Genomic DNA, 24399 nt, shown 5'->3' on the forward strand with positions numbered 1-24399 from the left:
CAATTAACCATGAAAATGAGGTCAAGGTCAAAAGAAACCTGCCCCGCGGACATGTTCACATGCCAATCACTCCATACACAAAATATAGTTGACCTATTGCTTATAATATCTGAGAAATGGACTTGACCATGTAACTTTATCCTTGATCACTGATCCATGGAATAAGGTCGCGGTCAGGTGAACTCTACCTGAGGGACATGTAGACGTTGCAAGGAACCGATATACTATATAAAGTTTTCATATTACTCATAATAAGTGAGTATCCACTTAACAAAACACTGGTTTCTTTTCAAGCAGTCACTGAACCATGAAGATGAGGTCAAGAACAATGGACATATGACAGACGGAAACTTCGTAACATAAGGTACCAGCACACATGGTATGAAGAATCCAGGCCTTCTGAAATATAAAGCTTTAAACAAACATTCATTGTTTTGCACATAAACTAGGCCGCTGGTTTTCTCGTTCGAATTGTATTACATCTGTCATTTCAGGGAATTTTATAGCTTGTTATGAGGTATGGGTTTTGCTCGTTGTTAAAGGCCGTACGGTGACCTATAGTTGTTAACTTATGTTATTCGGTCTGGTGGAGAGTTGTGTCATTGGCAATCATACCACATCTTCTTTATTTTTTATAATGTCAGTATCACTAGAATAACGGAGATGAAGTGATGATTATTAAAAGAGACATGGCTTTATATTCTATTATCCTGGTTCAGATTTATCGAAGATACTGATATATCAAAACACATTAGCCAGGTGAGTGATACAGGTTCTTTGCTTACTAAATGGACTTTCCTTATTCTGATCTATATTTTTTTTGTCTTAAACAATCAACATTTCGAAATAAATATAAAGATAAATGATTTCTCAATATTAAACAATTATCTATTTCAGACGTCGGTGTCAAATTAGATATTGAAATTGACTACAAACTACATATGTTAGCCGCAAATTTAATGTCCTTTCGAAAAAGCTTGTTCGAACCATTACTATTAACATTCATGATATATGTGACTTATTATTTTTTGCATTTGAATTTTTCAATCGGCCTGGTATGTTTTGCATATGTTTATTGTTAACATTTTGTAATTCCCTCATAAATGTGTTGCATCCAAACCTTCTGTCCTTTTCAAAATAACTAAGGCCTCTGAGTAAGCAGGAGGCGGGGTTTCAATACATGCTCCACTGATTACGTTTATAGAAATGCTAGTTGTCCTTGCTCTGCTTCCAGTATTATCATTTCCTTCGTTGTCGTAAATATACGCTGCATTTGTCCTTGAATAATTATCACTAGATTCACACCGTAAAGCCCCCCTTAAACCGGAAGCTATGCAATTATCTGTTTTATGGCATTCACACGAGCATTCTACACCGGAGAACTCGCCTCTTCTTGAGTTTGAGTGTTGAGCAGTTGCATTTGATTGTTCTTTAAAAGAGTGACAAGTGTTTTTTAAGTGATTACAATTATTGCATTTGATATCACCAAATCTCGTGTGTGTTTGGGAACCAAATAAGTCGTCATATGACGGAGGATCAAAGACCGAGATATCTATAACATCTTGTTGAGAACTTGCGTTTGTGTTCCCATTACTACAACACCTTGTTTTAATTCTTTTCTTCACAAGTTCCCAACAGTATAATCTGAACAGTAAGACTACTACTGGTACAACTAACATTAGAAAATAAAATAGTGCTGATCCACTTTCAATTATCACGTCTGAAACAAAAACAATATATATATATAGAAATGATACAGTATAACTAAAACTAAATGAAACAAACCACATGGTATCCTGGGATAATTGTATGGTCCATAACATTCAGGTTAATCATCGGACTCAAAAAGAAATATCAAAGATCAGCCTATAGGTCATTTAAAAAAAAATATGAACCGAAACAAGCAAAAATCATCTAACAGCAATGTTAAAAATTCGTAAGGGGTTCCGCGGAACCCTGTGTTTCGCCCATGATTGCTGCTGTCAGTGTAACAGTGTAATGTTGACTTAAAAAAGTGAGTCAATTTATCAGTAAAATACAGAATTAAAAAAAAAATCAAACTTTTTCTTTAGATGCTATTTCTTTGTCTTGAAGATTAGCTTCTGTCCAAGTTTCATAACAATCCATGAAGGTTTACAAACTTATCATGTCAAAAAAAAATGTAATCCCAAACTGTCTGTAAAAGTTAACTGAAAAAAACTAAGTCCATCTATCAGAAAAATACTGAAAATGAAAATATGTTTTCAAAACTTTGCATCAGACATTATCTCTTAATCATAAAAAAAGCTTCTGCCAAAGTTTTATAAAATTCTATGAAGGTTTGACAAAGTATTTGATGAGTAACAAACTTTAAAACATATAGAGGTGCTGATGTTGGAAGTGATCATGAATTACTTATTTCCAGAGTTAAGCTAAAACTTTGTCGAAAGAGAGTAAATCAGGAACAGAAGAAAAGATATGACACAGATAAGCTTAAGATACCAAAAATTGCACACGAGTTCAAACTTGAGTTAAGGAACAGATTTCAGGTATTGGGAGAAACAGAAGGCATAGAAGAACAGTGGATAGATATCAAACAAGCAATATGTGAGGTTGGTTAGCAAACACTGGGTTTTAAAGACAGGAAACAACCAGAATGGATCACTGTCAACAGTATCCACAAAATACAAGAACGAAAACAGATAAAACAAAAAATCAATGCTACAAGATCACAAAGACAGAAAGAAAAGCTGGAGAACGATTATAAAGCAAAGAACAAGGAGGTAAAATTTAGTACAAGAGATGATAAAAGGAAATATATTGATAATATAGCAAAAAGTGCAGAAGATGCAGCAAACAAGGGAGAGCAGAACAAGCTATATATGCTGAGCAAGAAAATTTCCAACAGTGGCATGAGAGGAAACAGACCTGTAAAGTCAAAAGAGGGACATATAATAACCAACGAGAAGGAACAGTTAGAGAGATGGAAAGAACACTCTGAAGAGAATTTAAACTCGAAAGATCCACCCGTACTAGCAGATATACAACCTGGAGATGTTGTTGATATGAACATTGAACCACCAACCATTGAAGAAAGAATAAAGAGTATAAGGGCACTAAGTAATGGTAAGGCTCCAGGTGTTGACAACATACAAGCTGAACTATTGAAAGCTGATGTAGGCACACAAGCAAAAGTCTTTTACCATCTATTTACAAAGATTTGGAACAGGGAAGAAATACCAACAGACTGGCAGAAGGGATTTATAATCAAACTCTCAAAAAAAGGAAATTTAGAAGACTGTGACAACTGGAGAGGAAAAACATTACTACATGTATCTGTACCTGGGAAAGTCCTCTGCAGAATTATCATCAACAGAATTAGAGATGCTATTGACAACATTCTACGTAAAGAACAAGCTGGGTTCCGAAGAGGTCGAGGTTGTATCAACCAAATATTCATCCTGAGAAATATAGTAGAACAATGCATTGAATGGAACAGCCCCCTATTTATCAACTTCATCAACTTCAAAAGAGCGTTTGACACTATCCATCGAGAAACTTTAAAAAAGATCATGGGAAACTGTGGAATTCCAGGTAAAATAATCAGGATGGTGCAAGCATTTTATAATCACTTCAGTTGTGTAGTTGAACATGAGTGTAAACATTCGGAATGGTTCCACATTAAATCTGGAGTCAGGCAAGCATGTGTAATGTCTGGATTCCTTTTCTTACTGGTTATAGACTGGACAATGAAGCAAACAACACGGAAAAGGCGTGGTATCAACTGAGGAAGATTAGGGGTATAAGAAGATCTTGATTTTGCAGATGATATTGCTTTCCTGTCAGCAACAAAAACTCAATTGCAAGCCAAAACAGATGATATACAAAAGATAGCTGAAACAACTGGATTAGAAATAAACAAGAAAAAAAGAAATAATGTGTGTTAAGGCAAACAACATCCAGCCTATTACATTGGACAACGAAGAAATAGAGATGGTCGACAGTTTTACATACCTTGGAGCGGTTATAGATACCAGCGATAATGCAACAGCCGACATAAGGAATAGAATAAAAAAGGCAAAATCAGCATACTACAAGTTAAGAACAATATGGGCATCAAACCAATACAGTAGAAACACCATATGAAAATTTATAAAAGCAATGTAATATCAGTGTTGTTATATGGGGCAGAATGTTGGAAGATAAGTAAGAGAGATGGAGACAAACTTAACACCTTAAACACCAGGAACTTGCGGAGAATCTTCAAGATAGTTTGGCCAACTATGATTTCCAACACAGAACTGCTGCAAAGAGCCAACATGTGCAGCATCACCAACACCGTTAAGACCAGGAGATGGAGTTGGATAGGTCACATCCTGAGGATGGACCCATGGAATGATTGTCGAATCGCCTTGACGTGGACACGACCAGGAAAGAAAAATGTAGGAAGACCAAAGGAAACTTGTAGACGAATGGTAGACAAAGAAAGAACAGAATTTGGATGGAGGACATGGGGAGAAGCACAAATACAAACAGCAGACAGACTCAGATGGAGGGCTTCCATTCGCGCCCTATGAGACACATGGCGTTAACGGGAGTTGTAAGTTGCAAGTAACAAACTTTAACCCCAGACTCTATCTACTTATTAACTGTAAAAAAAAGAGTCCATTTATCATTAATATATGTAAAAATGAAAATAAATGTTTTCAAAATTTTGCTCTGGATACTGTATTTTGGTCATTAACAAGCTTCTGTCCAAATTCCATAAAATTCCTAGAAGGTTTGACAAAGTTATTGATGACAGAATAACTTTAACCTCAGACTGAATCTGAATGATAACTGTAAAAAAAACTAAGTCAGTAAAATAAAGAAAAATGAAAACAAATATTTTCAAAATTTTATTCTGGATACTGTATTTCGGTCATAAACAAGCTTCTGTCCAAATATCATAAAATTCCAGGAAGGTTTGACAAAGTTATTGATGTCTAAAAAAAACACAGACTGAACCTAAATTTTGACACCGGAATCTAGGATCGCTATGTTTCGCTTTCGCAAGCTCGACAACAACACACAAAACTTGTTTAATTGCGATTGAAAAAAATGTGTAATATCTACTTCTACTTTGGGTGAGTTGTGATATCTATAAGCTTTCCCTATTATGCTAGCACAAAAGAAGGTTCATAATTAATGTAGTATTACCGACATGTCGTAAGTCAGGTGCATGTAACTCAGTGGTTGACGTTTGTTGCTGTATATCATATATTTGGTTTTCGTTTATTGTTTTGTACATGAATGAGATATTTAGTTTTCTCGCTTGAATATGTTTTTCATTTTTCATATCGGGGCCTTTTATAGCTTGTTATGCGATATGGTTTTTACTCATTGTTGAAGGTGACCTATAATTGCTTACTTCTACATCATTTGGTCTCTATGGGAGAGTTGTCTCATTGTCAATGATAACACATCTTCTTACTAACATTTTTAAATGGTTTTATAATTTACGGTTAGAGGGAGCCACGAGTATACTAAATAAATTGTCATAGTCAGGAATCAATCAAGTCGTCATATATGTTAGTTACACTTGTACAACACTCTGTATGGAATCGACACCAAATCTTTGCTTCGTAGAAAATACATCGATTTGATTGATCAAAAAGTGTTTTAAGACATGACATCATAAACATATTTTCTTGGATAACAAAATTGCTTTTGAAAGAAACACAAACCAGATAGTAATAGTAAATATAAAGTCGATCCATCTCGTGATTTTAGATTTGACGTCTATATCTCCTGAACGATCACATATTTTTGTTTAATTCACATCGAAGCCTCATTTTTGATGCATGTCAAATTCAAAACTTTAATAACAGGGAATATATATATTTTTTTTATTTTTATTAGTTCCTTTCAAAGTCAATTTGTACTGATTGATGGATTTAGGGAAGGACATGTGAGGCGTCTGTTCCTAATCAGTGACAAATTAAAGGAGTATGTTCGGTAAGGTCCTAAAATGGCCCCCTTTTTTAGCGTAAATTTCAAATTCGGATTTATTGACCAATATCACAATAAATTATAGCTAATACAGTGACTAGATAAGAAATAAGCCATTTTGTTGAAAATTTTACGTTTCTGCGTTTTATTATGACGTCACAAGTTGTACTCATATTGATTTTTCACGAAAAAATCAATGAAAATGGGTACATTTCCATAGATTATTGGACAGGAAACATAGAGCGCATACGTCGACAACAAAGATCTTTCAAAATAATGTTTGTGAAGACATTTCACATTTCTTATTTGAATATTAAGTTTGTCGACGCCTGCGCTCTATGTTTCCTGGTCCTTTATTTGGTTGAAATCCAGCTGATTTTGTCAAATTTCACCAAAATCCCTTATCTTGACCTTTTTGGGATGTAAAAATCAACGTGTTAGAATTAAACTTTGACAAAAACAGTTCTGTTTAACTTTCTCACATGTCTTTAAGGCAACTTAAAACATTTATTGTCTTGTAACTATGAACTTTATAATTGGGGCCAAATATGGCCCTTACCGAACTTATACCTTTAGAAAAGAATTTTTTTTCAAAACATAGCAAATAATAATGATAAATCTGATTCAACTGGTTGAAATTTAAAACACTTGATTGTTGGAGACATTGTAGGAATCAAGTCGAACATTTTTTTTCTGTTTAAAGCTTTTGGTAGCTGAGAGATGAAAAAACATTGTAAAAAGAGAAATCACCCAAATCTATTTGACTGCCATATGCACGTTCTATTCTCCACGAGTAAAAACAAGCTTATTTCTACACATGTGGTTTTCTAGATTTTGTAATGGAAGCAAACTGGATAGACCCCCCTCCCCTCCCCCTCCCCTTCTAGTTATTTTCTTATAGTACTCCAGATTTTTATAATGTATACAAAGAAACGGTGTGAAAACTTTTTATAAATCCTTATGCACGATAGAAAGAACACGTATTTTAGAACGGAAACCACAATGAGATGTTGTTATTATTCTATTTTTCAAAACGACATTTGAATCTGCTATGCATCAAGAAAATATTACCGCACAGACCATATGTAGAGTGAAGTTCGAATACGAACGTATTTACATATGAATAAAAATATATTAAGATTGTGTAGCAAGATTGTAATATTAAGATTGTGTAGCAAGATTGTAATAATAATATTTATCCTTAAAGAGTGGATAGATTAATAGCCTATTTATATTTATAATAATACGTATTTAATGCAGAATGTAACATCACCTATAATGCTGGGGAAAAAACTTAAATAAGTTTTTCTTTGGCAAATATGTATGGTGTGAAATTACCTGCAGTACTGCACTTCTGCAAAACTTATAATGCAAAATACATAGATTTAAAAACTCTATGAAGAAAATGAAATGTTTTGGACATTGTGTACCTACACTATTTTCACGAACTAATTGTTATTTACATTTTTCAATTCATTTTTATTACCTTCACATAAAAAGCGGACTTCAAAGTTCATACATAGAATATTATGACACTCGATTCCATTTAGTTTACACTGTAGATCAGTACCGAGTATATGAGAGGTATTGAAGAAATCGCCATTGGACAGAGTTTCTTTTGTGTCATCTCGTTTACATTCACATCCTATGAGTTTTTCATCACGACAAATGTCCAAACCTCTCTGAAAAGAAAATGATAGCCTGTCAAAACTTAAAGCGCACATTGAATGCTTTTTTTTTATATTAAAGATAATTCTTTTACTTTTTTGAAATATGTAGCCACTAATTATTTTGTTTGATTGATTGCTGTTTGTTAACGTCCAGTGGGAAGTATTGTACTCATTCCATTGGAAAATTGTATTGTACTTTTTTAACAGTGTGCGTGTGCGCTGTGTCCAAACTACCCTGGCATTGCTACACATTCTTGTTCACCGTTCTGGCAATTAGATACTATCGAGTCGAAACATTTTTGCCGGAATTTTGGACACAGGTGTGTTGCATGTAAATTTTGAGTGTTTTCCAATCTTGCTCACAAAAGAAGTTTCGAAATAAATGTTGTATCATGTTCTTAAACGGTTTTAATGGTATAAGTTTTGTACAAATATGTTAAGACGGGTTGTTGCAACGAATATTAAAAGGTATTCTTTTTTCGTCATTTAAGTTGTTAAAAGTGATTTGCTTCGGACAAAGCAACATAACAAACCAAAAAAGGTAAAACTGTATGTTTAAGTGCTATTGGTGTTGTTCTCTTTGAAAAAGGTACCCAAAAAGAAACAAAAAATGAAACGAAAATGAAAAAGTTTTATGATATTTAAAATCTGTGTAAAGGAAGAGAATGATGATGTTTGACATATTTTTTGTGGCTGGTAGCTTTTTATTAACAATATTTTCCTAATAATTTTTAAACTTTTGAAAATTTAGTAAGAATGCATAAGTACTCTCTGCATATTCAGGACAATATCAAATTGAAAAAAATATGATTGCCACTTGAAAATTAGATGTGTCAATGTGCCTGTAATTTTGTATAGTAGCTTACGAGATTTAAAATGTTTAAAGAAAGAAGAACGTAATTGTTACATACATGTACATGCTACCGTGCTATAATGCATAACACAACAGAAACCAGCTTTTTCTTTAAACTTTGACAGTCTTTCAACCAGAAAATTATTGTGCAGGGTTATCAGACCCCTTTTCATTAAAATTACAGTCCAGTGTTAGCTTTTACATAAATCAAAAGCATAACGATTACAAAGTCCTAGATAATCTTTATTAAGACATTTTTAATGTGGAGGAGGTATGATAAGAGTATCTATTTGGCCCCCGAAATTCCCCAAAAAAGTAACATTTGTCAATCTTTCAAAATTGTATTCGTTTTAGAAATAAATGAATAGTTTTATATAATATGCACACTTGAGTAAAAAAAAATTTAGTTGTGATGTAATGAACAAACAAAAATTTGAACTCAAATGGCAATTTCACATATTATTTTGGGCAAAGTTATAAATTATCAAAGAACTTAAACAAAAAGATTTTAACCAATATCAAAAGCTGTACGGATCCAGATCAACAATTCTTCCATGTTTTTCAAGATAAGGACTCACCATATCACCCAATATGGTTTCAATTAGAGGCAATTACTGACCATCAAAATAGCCTGAACCTTTTGACCTAGTTTTTACAGGAGGTAATTAATTAACGCTACAATAGCCGCATAGGTTGGTCTTAGTTCCCACAGGAGGCAACAACTTACCGCTAAAATAGACTCATAGGTTGTCTTAGTTCTCACAGAAAATCGCTACAATAGTCTCATAGGTTTCTTAGTTCTCACAGGAGGTAATTATTTACCACTAAATTATCATCATAGGTTTGTCTTAGTTTTAACAAGGAGGTAAATACATATCGCAACATAGCCTCATGGGTTTGTCTTACTTCTCACAGGAGGCAATTACTTTCCCTTACAATAGCATCATAGGTTTGTCTTAGTTCTCACAGGAAGTAATTATTCATCGCTACATAGCCTAATAGGTTTGTCTTAATTCTCACAGGAGGCAATTACTTTCCACTACAACAAAACTCATTGGTTTGTCTTAGTTCTCACAGCAGGCAATTACTGACTGCTACAATATCATCAAAAGGTTTGTCTTAATTCTCACAGGAGGCAATGGATTATTACTACAATAGCCTCGTGGGTTTGCCTTAGATCTCACAAGAGGCAATGACTTACCGCTACCATAGACTCATAGGTTTGTTTTAGATCTCACAGGAGATCGCTACAATAATCTCACAGGTTAGTCTTTGTTCTCACATGAGTTAATTATTTACCACTAAATTATCATCATAGGTTTGTCTTAGTTTTCACAAGGAGGTAAATACATATCGGTACATAGCCTCATAGGTTTGTCTAACTTCTCACAGGAGGTAATTACTTTCCGCTACAATAGCCTCATGTTTGTCTTAGTTCTCACAGTAGGAAATTACTAATCGATACAATAGCATCATAGTTTTGTCTTAGCTCTCACATAAGGCAATTACTCACCGCTATAATAGCATCAACATACGTTTGTCTTAGTTCTCAGAGGAGATCATACTAATCGCTACAATAACGTCATGTTTGTCTTAGTTCTCACAGCAGGCAATTACCGCTAAAATAGACTAATATGTTTGTCTTAGTTCTCACATGAGGAAATTACTTACTACTACAATAGCATCATAGGGTTGTCTTAGTTTTCATGGGAGGCAATTACATACCGCTACAATTGACTCATAGGTTTGTCTTAGTTCTCACAGGAGGCAAGTAATTACCACTACAATAACCTCATGTTTGTCTTAGTTCTCACAGGAGGAAATTACTTACTGCTACAATAGCATCATAGGTTTGTCTTAGTTATCACATGAGATCGTTACAATAATCTCACAGGTTTGTCTTAGTTATATATAACAGGAGATAATTATTTACCGCTACATAGACTCATGTTTATCTTCGTTCTTACAGTATGAAATTACTTACCGCTACAATAGTATCATAGGTTTGTCTTACTAGTAATTCTCACAGTAGTAACTATTTACTGCTACAATAGCATCATAGGTTTGTCTTAGTTCACACAGGAGGCAATTATTTACTGCTACAACTACAATAACCACATGTTTGTCTTAGTTCTTACAGGAGGTAATGACTTACAGCTACAATAGACTCATAGGTGTGTCTTAGTTCTCACAGGAAGCAATTACTTACCGCTACAATAGCCTCATAGGTTTGTCTTAGTTCTTACAGGAAGTAATTACTTACCGCTACAGTAGCCTCATAGGTTTGTCTTAGTTCTAACAGGATATCATTACTTACCGCTACAATAGCCTCATAGGTTTGTCTTACTAGTTCTAACAGGATATCATTACTTACTGCTACAATGGACTCATAGGTTTCTGTTTCACGTTCTCCTGAATCTGTATCGAACCATTTGGTCCAAGTCCATTTATTATATGTTGTTCCTGGCAGACCGTTACTGGACTCTTGAAAAATTAATTTTAAATATTACGTTAGCTTTGGATGAGAATGTGAAAAAGCATGAACACTAGTTGTAAAAAGAGCATACCCAATTTTCCTGTTTTTGTCTAACTCGCACTTTTAATATCGGAAAGCTGATTGTATGAATTTTAATATAAAGAGCTTCACTCCACATAATACTAAAGAGTAATTAGATATTGTGAGTGAATTCCACGTTTGATCTACCGTTGTACAGTTGAACGGAATTTACCACAAAGCCACTAAACTCATAAGGATGACTTTTTGCAATTGTTTGAGAACTAATTGTAATATAATCTTACGTTCTTTGTGTACAAAAACATATTTTATAATGCACATTTTAAGTATAAATTATTATATATTGACTTTTGAAGCCCGAACATTCTGTTTTCTTAAAAATCAGAAAATGGTCTCAATGACAAAAAGTTTGACTAATATTGAAATAAGGAGACGTGGTATGATTCCCAATGAGACATCTATCTTCCAGAGACCAAAGGATGAGGTTGTAACAAACTATAGAACATTGTTCGATCTTCAACAGGAGCAAAACCCATACCGTAAAGTAAGCTATGCAATGTCCCGACAAGACTGAATGTGAAACATTTCAATAGAGTAAACCAATAACCCGATTTGCGCTAAAAACAACAAACGAAAAACAAGTAAGACAGACATCAACCAACGGCAACCACTGAAATACAGGCTCCTGACTTTGTTTCGGTTGTTTTTGATTTTTTGAAGGCTATATCGCGGCGGTCCGCCGTTTACGGAAGAAATCTGTAATACGAAAGGAACGAATTTGTCGATTTTTCAGGAAAAGTTGCTGCTCAGATTGGAAATAAAGATAAGATTGTGCATGTTGTTCTTGTGTTTGTAAATTTCCACTTATATGTGTAAATTTCTTCATCTTTATTTGCAAATGCACTTTCTATGCACTTTCGAATGCCAAATTTTGTAAACAAAGTTCGATAAAAATGTATTTCGTATGATCAAAGTTTTCATTTTTCTCAGTAAAAAATTTTGGTATTAAAATAAATTTTAGTGTTATCACATATATTGATTGCTTCATTTTCTCTTAGGTGATATTTTACCGACTCCGTCAAATTAACCTACTTAGTTCTATTTTGCCGGCTCCGGCAAAATGAAGATTTATATAAAGTTTTGCTACTTTACCGGTCTTATTTCAGATTTTTTTCAGACTAATTGAAACAAATGTGTTATTGAAATCATTGACGTTCGAATATGGAACTGCTCTTCGTTGTAAAAAAAACTTGAAATAAACGCTATGTTCGACTCATATGAAGAGCTAAAGCAGGTTTTGTGGCACTTTGAAAAGGACAACTATGTGCAACTGGGAAAACGTGATTCAAGGACTATAAAATTCATGAAAACTAGAGCATCAAACAAAACTTTTGATAACGATCTAGCCTATGGTGCGAAATTGTCCGTCATTCAACTTCTTTCAATCGATTTAAACCAAACTTGGTATACACTTTGCACTAACAAGTGCGTTCTAATGTAGTGCATAATTCTACAAATTTGAAATAAGAAATAAAACATAATTGTGTTATTTCGTTAAACAACAAATCATTAACAAACTATTCTAAAACACTATTTGAACAAGTGTTATGTGCAGTTCATGTGTGCAGTGGCAGCACCTTTTTCGTGCAAGACTCAAAAATGCACCAAAAGCAAGGCACTGGATTTGTAACACTTTTTTTTTATTGAATATAACTTTTAATTTCAAAACTTATGGGATATTTTTATCATAATGTTTAATTAGAATATCAATTCTTATATGCATGCTTTGCTTATGTATTATAATTTAAAAAAAGACATATTTTTTTGTATGTAAAGTAACTTTAAAATTTCAAAACTTATGGGATATTTTTGATTTATAGAATATCAAAGTTAATATGCATGCTTTGCTCATGTATAAATTTTTTAAAGAAAATATATATTTTTAGAGATTTCTTATTAACATGTTAAAGTGTATGTTTCTACATTTCTTTCGATTCGTAATTAATATACTGAAAAATCTGAATTAAGACCGGCAAAATAGCAAAACTCTATTTATACGCTATTTTGTCGGAGCCGGCAAAATAGCGCCAAGGAGGCTATTTTGCCGAAGCCGGTAAAATATCACCTAAGAGGCTATTTTGCCGGAGCCGGCAAAATAGCACTGCTTTTTTTTTCAAATATGCAATTCTCTCCATGGTAAAGCATCTTCCATTTTGATGAAAGATTATGTTTTTGGGGTTTTCCTGTAGCAAAGATATAGGGTCCAGTTTCTACTTACTCGAAGCAAATTCCACACTGGGGTTTCTCAAACGTTATTGATGATTCTGCCCAAAAGACTACACTTCATTAGTGGTGTCCACAATGGAATATTGGGCAATAGTATGGGATTCATATACAACAAACAACATACACCAACTAGAAAGGATCCAACGTAGAGATTCAAGGGAATTACACATCAAGAGTTGAAGGACCGATGACCAAAACGTTTAACCGACTTAGAACTAGACAATCTGCAGTCAAAAAGAACAAATCAGCGACTGGTATTTCTGAACAAGGTGATTGAGGGTTTGGTCCCAGCTATAAAGTCTGACAATTTGTTTTTTAAAGTAAAACCAAAAAGATTATTAAACCTAAATGTTTTGACGACTTTAAGTGTCAATATAGTAAACAATTCATTTTAAAAGAACAATTCAAAGGCATTTCATGCAACACAATCTAAGACTGAACAGTTTAAGAACTCAATCTTCGTAAGCTTCAAATTAGCTCTCAAACACCGTCAACATGTGCTCTGTAACGATACAGATACAGATACTACGAAATCGACAAAGATGCAATGCAATTGAAATTTCAGCGTTATGTTCTTCTTACAGAGCAACTTTTACTTGAAATGGATGTCATTTTTTTTGTAATGCCATGTTTGTGTAAATTTTGGATTGTTTTTCAAATGCTTCCAGAAACAGCGTAACATCATTATTTATGTCTGAAAGGCAATTCGTAGCTTTTCATTCGTATCTTTGTGTCAGACTGGAAATATATATATAAATGGTTTGTGTTTTTACTATAATGTATGTTAAATGAAAATTAGTAGTAATTGATGTTTAATTTTTAAGATACATGTATATATTTATTTAAAAAGGATAAGGCTATTGTTCATAAATTGTTTTTTATGCCAACTCAATTTTTTGACAAAATATTTTTAAGTTCTAACTTATAAGTATATAAAATTTTAATTTAAGCTGAACAACTATCGTGGTTTTGCTCCAGTATAAAAATAAGATGTGGTACGATTTAGGCCCCGAAATGACAAATGTATAACAATTCAAACGAGAAAATTAACGACCTGATTTATGTACAAAACAATGAACAAAAACAAATATGATATACAGCAACAAACGACAACCACTGACTGATTACAGGCTCCTGACCTGGAACAGGCACACACATTATGTTGCGGGGTTAAACTAGCTTGCTGGCGCCAACAAAAACCCCAAATGTCTTCATAACAGTATCTCCTATTGTTAATGTATAATTGTTGTCCTTTTGTAGCTCACTATATATATATATATATATGCGGGCCTAAGTTGTAACAAATTGTCTTGGTGTGTCTTGTCCATATATTCGGTCTATAATATTTTAATCGAATATTACACGGAAGTGCTTCCCTCTATATTGAAATGGTTAGAGCTCGCGTAAATATATCCCTGTGGCCACTTCAGAAATATTCTCAATTTACTACAAAAATATAATTTAAGAAATTTAAGAAATAAATAGAAGATGGCACATGTGTACATTTCAGACGTCAATACAGGGAAGACAGAAGAATCAAGTTTAAATAACGTCCCGGCAAATTATTAAAGAGGCCAGCTGACTTCTAGTTACAATCAAAAGTGTTTGATAGAGATTTTTTACAGTATAATTATAATGATGATTTATCAACATAAATCAGAATGATATACTTATACTATTCAAATTCATTCTTGTTATTTTGTATGGTTGGTAATGATATGAGTAGAGCCGTATTAAAGAGATCGAAAGACAAATCCGTGTGCAAGCCTACTCTCAAAGTTAATTTTGATCATAATAATATATCTTAAACGATTAAAAAAAGAAACGTATTTGGTCGTAGTAATAGATATAATTTTCAATACATCCAGGATTTTCTTTTAATTTCTTTCAAACTGCATTAAATGATTCTAACCGCTGATAGTAGTTCAATACGTAGTTCATTGTTATCATCATCAATATCATTGTCGTTTAAAAAATACAATAATATTCACGAAACATAACAGCAGCTTTAACCGATATTATGGGATTATTTTAAATGTATCAATATTCGATGAACTCGACTCATTGATGTTCAATAAAACAGTCATGCATGCATTAACGTGCTTGTGAACATGCATTTACTGATTAAAAAATCGTTGAAGAAGTTCATATTGCGTCAATGAAACACAATTTCTGAATCTAAAATTTTCTATTATTTGACATTGATTTTATTGATTCATCTTAAATTCTAAGTATTAATGTTAGTTTCAATCTATGAATCATGATATATATAGCATTTGCTCTAGAATTTTATAGTTTTTTTTTATCATTTGCTGAAAATTGTCACAAACCAAAATAGGCTAAAAAATGTAATTCATACTTACTCGAGGCATATACAGGATAAATATACAAATACAATCCACAGAGCAAAGAATAGTACATATCTGCTCCAAGCTTCTAGTAGGACTAGTATCCGAAATTCTGTTCATGACAATACAATAAGGTTAATGCATAATTGATCAATGACCCGTAAAATCGAAACAGGTTATACAACGACCGATAACTGTGAACTAAAAAAGGTATTTGATTAATGAAATTGTCTTGATTAATAATTTACCTGCTTTATACAATTTATTCAATCTGTTTCAACCATGAACAATAGATAAATACACAGACGAGGAAACTTTCTAGGTTCTTATAAGGAAGTTAGTTTTTGTAAAGAAAAAATAAATTATATATATATTCGTGAAAACCCAAAATATCCTTTCCTTGATATCATTTACCTTACACTTAATTATGCAGGTGTACAAGGAAACATAACATAACTTAATGCTACTTACTTTTTCATACAGCGTACATATTACAATAGACGACTAAATGTATTAGTTTCGTGTCTATGTCAGATTGACTTATTCCTACAGTGTCAAATATTAGTAAGATGGGATGGGATTTGTAAAGCAATACCCGATAGTGTTTCACAAATTCAAGACTTATAGTTTATGTTGTTTTGTCATGAAGCATAATCCCGATTTATTGTTGTAAAATTGATGTTTGTTTCACTCCTCTATCAATAGAGACATATTTAGATATATTCTCCTTTGATTACACTGAAGCTTCAGTATTCGTATATTTTTTTTATCAAATTATAATAATTCATACCAACGTTCTCATTTTTTGTTATTTTATACAAAAGACTTGACCACAACACTGAATCAAATGCCTTTTTAGGTCTACAAACCATCCATAAATCTTTAGTTTAAACAATATTTATAAATCATCACATATAACGATATAATACATTTGAAATAAATATTTAGGAATCAGATACAAGCAAATTTGCTTTTACAAATAAATTTAAAATAAATCTTTATATATACAGCCTAATATAACGATCATTCGGTTTCGCATTAATATGGACATTTTTCTTAAGAATAAAATGCATACAACTTGGCATATTGTACAGACACATTTCTATTGTTGAAGCCTGTATGTTGACATTTATATAAATGTTAACATATATTTTTTTTCTTCCTAATAGAGTTTTTTGTATATAAACAATGGTGTGCTATCTATTCTTGTTGAATTAAATATGATATACCACTTATTTCACCACGAACAAATACTGTAATAGTTCATTTCCGCTGGTTATTTCACCACGACAAATACTGTAATAGTTCATTTCCACTGGTTATTTCACCACGACAAATACTGCAATAGTTCATTTCCACTGGTTATTTCACCACGACAAATACTGTAATAGTTCATTTCCACTATTTATTTCACCACGACAAATACTGTAATTGTTCATTTCCACTGGTTATTTCACCACGACAAATACTGTAATAGTTCATTTCCACTGGTTATTTCACCACGACAAATACTGTAATAGTTCATTTCCACTGGTTATTTCACCACGACAAATACTGTAATAGTTCATTTCCACTGGTTATTTCACCACGACAAATACTGTAATAGTTCATTTCCACTAGAAGAACTGATGAACTGAACAAGTGATGATGGCCTATAGATGTCTTTTTGGTAATTTTTTGTCGTAGGCTTGCTGTCTCATTGACGTATACGGCCATATCTCCTTGTATTCATTATCATAATCTTTAAGCATATTTGATAAGTTATTTTAAGAGACATCATTGCGAGTGACGTGACACATTATGTAGCACGAAAACATTCACATCGCCTAAAAGTCAGTGTTAAATTTGCATTCAGCAGTATTCAAAAAAAAAAGAAACCTGATCAGAAAAGATTGCGCCACGTTGTTTGGATCAGATATGAAAAGCTAACGTATAAAAGATCAAATATTCCAGTCTAATTAAAATATAGAACTCTGATTTCGTTCGGAGTACACTCTCATATGGAGTATAACGAAATCAGAGTTCTATATTAGACTATAAATATTCAAGTTGTATGTTTATTGTTTTGGTTATATAGACATTTTCTTGATACACCAAAGAGGTTTACGACTTATTCTTAAATTACGGAACTGATCTCTGTAACTGTATCAAGCTTCCGAAAATGGCGCAAAAATACATGCGACGTCCTTCCAGGAATCGTAACGTCACATGTCGGAAGATTATCATTTTAGTTGACATTAGAAATTAATAAATAAACGTAGAAAAAATCTAATCCCGTAAAGCTTATTCCGATTTTATATGTATGACACACGGCGTGATATTTCTTCAACTATCAAGCATAAGCACCTGTTCGAATCTGTTCAAAATCTGATGGAAAATCGTTTCGTGTGAACAGAACGCTGTACGATTTACCTGAGCGGCGGTATCAAATCGGATTGAAAATCAGATGAAAAATCGTACTCTCCTCCAAGTAAACGCACCTTAAGGAATCTATTCGACCCTCTAATAAACTCACAAACACATGTTTAAAGATATTTTCATTTTGCTCCTCATTAAGTAGACTACTATCCGAGGTTAACAGTTCTTTATTTAATGGACAGTTATTTGGGAGCCAGCTAAGATTTTCTAAAAGCTTACTTCGTTTTTCTGAATATAATGTACATATAAAAAAGAAATGATGCGAATCTTCGCGATACACACCGCAGCGGCAAGATGGATCAGAAATAATATTTACTCTAGACAGATCAAAATTTAAGAAGGAACCAGAACATCGAAGTTGGGTAAGTCTAAGAACAATGTTGAGTTTGCGACTTCCAAACTCATATTGTTTCGGCATGTATTTATTACTATTGGGATTTAAGTTTTTTAGTTTCGTTTTAAATGTTCCTATTGCATCTGCTTTACGGGTTGGAGTATCAAGGTTATACAATAGACTATAGTTGATGGTATAAATGATTATACAGTAGTACCGTAGAAGCACTCAATACTCGGTAGTGCATTAACTAGTGGTGTCCCGATGATCGATTATAATCGAAAATCAGTTGATTGTATACCGCTATTCCAAGCACTCGATTGCACAATGTTAATGTCCCATTAATCGGAAATTTTCTAGTTTCAATTTCTTTAATCTTGCTGGATATTTGGTAAACTAAAAAAAAAGGTCCAAAGTGAGTCTTAGCAACATAGACAATATCGTATTTATGAACAAAAATATGAAGTTTTATTAGTAGAGATGGAGGACAATCAAAAGTGACTAAGCCAGGCACCTGATGTTCAGTGGTTGTCGTTTGTTGATGTGGTTGATAAGTGTTTCTCGTTTCTCGTTTTTTTATATAGATTAGACCGTTGGTTTTCCTGTTTGAATGGTTTTACACTGGTCATTTTTTAGGCCCTTTATAGCTCATTGTTCGGTGTGAGCCAATGCTCCGTGTTGAAGGCCGTACTTTGACCTATATTGGTTTACTTTGACAAATTGTGACTTGGATAGAGAGTTGTCTCATTGGCACTCATACCACATCTTCTTATATCTATTGACCAGTTATAGCAGTTTCAATCAAAAGTTCAGTTATATCAAATACATGGCAGTTAAAGAGTTTATTTTAACAGTTCCAGAGTTTATTTTAACAGTTCCAGAGTTTATTTTAACAGTCCCAGAGTTTATTTTAACAGTTCCAGAGTTTAACAGTTCCAGAGTTTATTTTAACAGTTTATTTTAACAGTTCCAGAGTTTATTTTAACAGTTCCAGAGTTTATTTTAACAGTTGCAGAGTTTATTTTTAAAAAGTTTATTGAATTTGACATGTTTAATTAAACCCAGTTAATGTTTTGCATATGCATAAAAGCAACATGAAATGAAAATTATCTGAAAAAAAGCTACATTAAATACAAAAAGGCCAACATCAAACAAACAAACAAACACATTATAGAAGTACAAAGTATATTCTTTACAACTCCATGTTACACACCCAAGTAGTGACAAAACAATGAAAACATGCACATTTATCTTCAGAAAAATGATGAAAAGAGTTTTCATATTGTTCCGATAATTAATTGATCATTAGTTGATTGGGTATGAGCGATTAACGATTATGAAATTTCTTCCGATCATTCCCATCACTAACATTAACTGTGATGGTATTCAGTATACAGTAGCACCGTGGAAGCACTTGGTATTCAGTAGTACACTAATTATAATAGTATTCAGTATAAAGTAGTACCGTGAAAGAAACACTCTAAATTCAGCAGTACATTATCTGTGATGGTACTCTTTAAACAGTAGTACCGTGATGGCCCTCATGATTCAGCAGTACATTATCTGTGATGGTACTCTTTAAACAGTAGTACCGTGATGGCCCTCAGTATTCAGTAGTACATAATCTGTGATGGTACTCATTATACAGTAGTACCGTGATGGCCCTCATGATTCAGTAGTACATTATCTGTGATGGTACTCATTATGCAGTAGTACCGTGATGGCCCTCAGTATTCAGTAGTACGTTATCTGTGATGGTACTCATTATACAGTAGTACCGTGATGGCCCTCATGATTCAGTAGTACATTATCTGTGATGGTACTTGTTGTAAATGTGTGTATTGGTTATTTCCAAGCCAAGAAATATTGTTATTATTGTATTAAGAGAGTTTATATGAGTTGTCAGAAGTTATTTCTAGTATTTCTAGTATATTGAATGAGTAATTAACGTGCGTTTTACTTTATGTTATTAGATGTATCGATAACGTCATATATGGCGCAAATTTGTCATGTATTATTCAGAACGTTACCGTTGGGTAAATATTGTAATCGTAAACCCAAAAGTGTTCATTTGTGAGCTCTCAACTGGAAGAAATAATATGTCTTGATTGTTTTAGTAACAAAAGTGTATTATTATAAGCATTTTGAGTCGAGGACTTGTATATTTTATGTCAGCGTTTGACGTTATGTTTTTCTTCCTGCGTAGAATATTTACTTCCGGGAATTTCAAATAAATACCAGTGCAACGTCACGTTCGTCAGTCTTTGCTGTGTTTATATTTGGCTTGCAGCAAGGCTCAGCCCGGGGGTTCCTAGAGGTGAGAAGCAGCGCATTTAGCTGTATGCCTCGCAGTTTATATTACAGTAAGGGTCGTAGTTTAGAGGTAAGAAGCAGCGCAGATAGCTGTATGCCTTGCATTTATTTATGTTGTCATTGTAGAATTTATTAAGATAATCCCGTTTGGTCCGTACAAAAATACAAGAGAAAGAAAAGAATGTTATTTTAGAAGCTCCGCCCCGTATGTAAATTATATAATTGTTGCTCGAATATTGTACATGTATGGAAATATATCGGCTGTTCTAGAAGTTTAATAAAAGTATCATTTTCTACTATTGATTATTTATTCACGCTACCAATGTCAATGATGAGAGAGAACAGACAACAGATTTGACGGCGTATTTATTCTCCCGTGTAGTCACAAGTTTTGTGAGTTTATTCGTATTTGCTGGCTTTAAAACTATACAAAAACATAGCAAGAAGCAGAAATTACGACAATGGTGGCAGCAGTTTAGTTCTAACGTTTCAAGGAATTTGGCACGTCTATTTTTAGAAATGTTAGTGTGTATGGAACACATTTCGAAACATATTTGGTGTATGGAGTGCATTTAGCTCTATACATTATACTGTAATAAATGGAATATTTTGGAAAATACAGGAGTGCATTTAGCTTCTAAAATTAAGAAAATATTTATAAAGGAGGTGCATTTAGCTTCCTAGAAAGAAAAAAGAAAATATTTATTTATAAAGGAGGTGCATTTAGCTTCCTAAAAAAAAATAAAAAAAATATTTATTTATAAAGGAGGTGCATTTAGCTTCCTAGAAAAAAAAAATTATTTATAAAGGAGGTGCATTTAGCTTCCTAGAAAGAAAAGAATATTTGTAAAGGAGGTGCATTTAGCTTCATAAAAAAGAAAAAAATATAAAGAAAAAAACAAATTATAAAGGAGGTGCATTTAGCTTCCAAATAATTATTTATTAGAGAAATAGAGGTGTAGTTAGCTTCTATTGGCATATTATTGGGAACATTGTTTGATTTTAAACATGGATCTTAGAAATATAAAAATCCCAGCTCCAAATTTTGGAAGGGGGGAAAGTATGAAGAATATAATTATTTCACAGAGCGGAACTGTTGAGCCCTGTAATTTAATAGATTTGGGTATAGAAGATGGTGTTAATTTATCTACCTCCAGCCCCACAGTAAGTCCTATAAACTCGCCTGTGCAGAATACTAGGACGATTGAGGAAAGTAAGACGAATTTGAATGATAACAATATTATTGCGATTCAGAGACAATTAAAAAATCAAAATGATAGATTTTCTGACCTCAAGACGAAAGTTTCTGAGATAAGCATGCAAGTTTCTGAGATGAGCACGCAAGTTAAGTTAAATCAGGAAAATATAGCTAAATTAGCAAGGGGTAACCATGTGGCTGAAAATAACACCAATACGCAGAATTTCAGTCAAAATAGCATAGGCTGTAACATGACCACAACTGAACAAAATAACCAGGTATCAGTAACCCAACAGTTAGCAGCTGGTCCAAGTACTGACAACACTTATACACCAGGGACATTACAGCAGAGATTATCCTTTCTCAAGAGGAAAAAGAGGGAAACCAGAAAATATGAATCCTTTCGGAGGGAACCAGTTTGGATTTACTAGTCAGGATTATCAGAACTAGTTAGGCCTATATAAAAGATAAGCCTACTAGCCAAATATCAGAGTATTTTTGTGTAGATTCAGATTTTTTTTATAATGTAGATATGAAACTTGTGTGTGATTTTTTGTAATTGATGAAATGTAAAAAGCATAAATATGTATATATTTTTGCACTTTAAGAAATATATTGTGGTATTGAAATTGTTTTTTAATATTTTAGAAAACAGGTGATGTTTTTTTATTAGAAGCTGGAATTTGATGGTCCTATTGGCGTTGTTGTCCTTAATGCAGTAAAGATTGTTTAATACTATTTTGGTGGGAAGCTGCTTTCGGTGGGTGTATATTGGCAGTTGGGATACTTATAAGGAGCCATTTTTGTTTTGGCGGAGATTAAGTTAAGGCTAATATTGGCAGTTAGGATACTTATAAGGAGCCATTTTTGTTTTGGCGGAGATTAAGTTAATGCTAATGATTAGTCTAGATTGCAATATATATTTTGGTTACACCATGGGTATGCTGAGCTATAGTCTACACCATTTTAGATATTTCTCGGGGGAATACTGATGACCATTTTTTATTAGTTGTACTTTTGTACCTATTTTTATACTTATGTTTGTATGGTGCATCAGTATCGAAGATAGTGTATATATTTATACGCGGGGTACCCCTGTGGAATAGAACTTGATAGGACATTTGTTGGCTTATGGTTAGCCTGGTGTTTAGATGAAGTTGAGCTTCATGATGTTTATAATTCCAGCGTCTGATAGAATGAAGAATCTTGGATTGAACTTTAAATGGAGTATACGGTATTAGTGCTGTAACTGGATGCAAAAATAGACTTTTTTATATTTTCGATAATGACACAATGAAGAAAAATGTATATTTTGCCTTTTAAGTATTAACAGGCGCATTAGTTTGTTAAAACAGACATTAGTTTTTATGACATAAACAGGCGCAGTAGTTTGTTGATGTATGGTTAAGTTTAAGTTTTAAGATAGCTGTAATATTTGCTTGTGTTTGGCAAATTAGAGATTTTTTATTTGTATAATAGAGTATTTCGTACATAGCAATATTGTGAAAAGAATTTTTTGAATGTATTGTCAGAATTGACAAGACCATATTTCGAGGACGAAATGTATTCTGGGGAAGGGGCAGTGTTGTAAATGTGTGTATTGGTTATTTCCAAGTCAAGAAATATTGTTATTATTGTATTAAGAGAGTTTATATGAGTTGTCAGAAGTTATTTCTAGTATTTCTAGTATATTGAATGAGTAATTAACGTGCGTTTTACTTTATGTTATTAGATGTATCGATAACGTCATATATGGCGCAAATTTGTCATGTATTATTCAGAACGTTACCGTTGGGTAAATATTGTAATCGTGAACCCAAAAGTGTTCATTTGTGAGCTCTCAACTGGAAGAAATAATATGTCTTGATTGTTTTAGTAACAAAAGTGTATTATTATAAGCATTTTGAGTCGAGGACTTGTATATTTTATGTCAGCGTTTGACGTTATGTTTTTCTTCCTGCGTAGAATATTTACTTCCGGGAATTTCAAATAAATACCAGTGCAACGTCACGTTCGTCAGTCTTTGTTGTGTTTATATTTGGCTTGCAGCAAGGCTCAGCCCGGGGGTTCCTAGAGGTGAGAAGCAGCGCATTTAGCTGTATGCCTCGCAGTTTATATTACAAGTAAGGGTCGTAGTTTACAGGTAAGAAGCAGCGCAGATAGCTGTATGCCTTGCATTTATTTATGTTGTCATTGTAGAATTTATTAAGATAATCCCGTTTGGTCCGTACAAAAATACAAGAGAAAGAATGTTATTTTAGAAGCTCCGCCACGTATGTAAATTATATAATTGTTGCTCGAATATTGTACATGTATGGAAATATATCGGCTGTTCTAGAAGTTTAATAAAAGTATCATTTTCTACTATTGATTATTTATTCACGCTACCAATGATGAGAGAGAACAGACAACAGATTTGACGGCGTATTTATTCTCCCGTGTAGTCACAAGTTTTGTGAGTTTATTCGTATTTGCTGGCTTTAAAACTATACAA

The 24399-nt window shown here is 33.1% G+C and overlaps 1 protein-coding gene across 6 annotated transcripts in view; it reads right to left on the reverse strand.

Annotated features, from left to right (window-relative positions):
- The window catches only part of LOC127737748 (mucin-5AC-like), a 40184-nt gene extending 24215 nt beyond the window's left edge, over positions 1–15969 (reverse strand). Inside the window, exons 1-4 of one of the 6 annotated variants that reach the window (XM_052248640.1) lie at positions 15891–15969; positions 15658–15754; positions 10868–10977; positions 7457–7652 (exon numbers count right to left, since the gene is read on the reverse strand). In XM_052248640.1, the coding sequence (XP_052104600.1) occupies positions 7457–7652; positions 10868–10977; positions 15658–15715 (364 nt within the window). In that variant the 5' untranslated portion in view covers positions 15716–15754; positions 15891–15969. The other 5 variants (XM_052248642.1, XM_052248636.1, XM_052248643.1 and 2 more) reach the window with 5 other exon arrangements.
- Positions 15970–24399: the final 8430 nt, after the last annotated feature.

Source organism: Mytilus californianus, unplaced genomic scaffold (genome assembly GCF_021869535.1).
Source record: "Mytilus californianus isolate M0D057914Y unplaced genomic scaffold, xbMytCali1.0.p SCAF_4, whole genome shotgun sequence".
Classification (NCBI taxonomy): domain Eukaryota; kingdom Metazoa; phylum Mollusca; class Bivalvia; order Mytilida; family Mytilidae; genus Mytilus; species Mytilus californianus.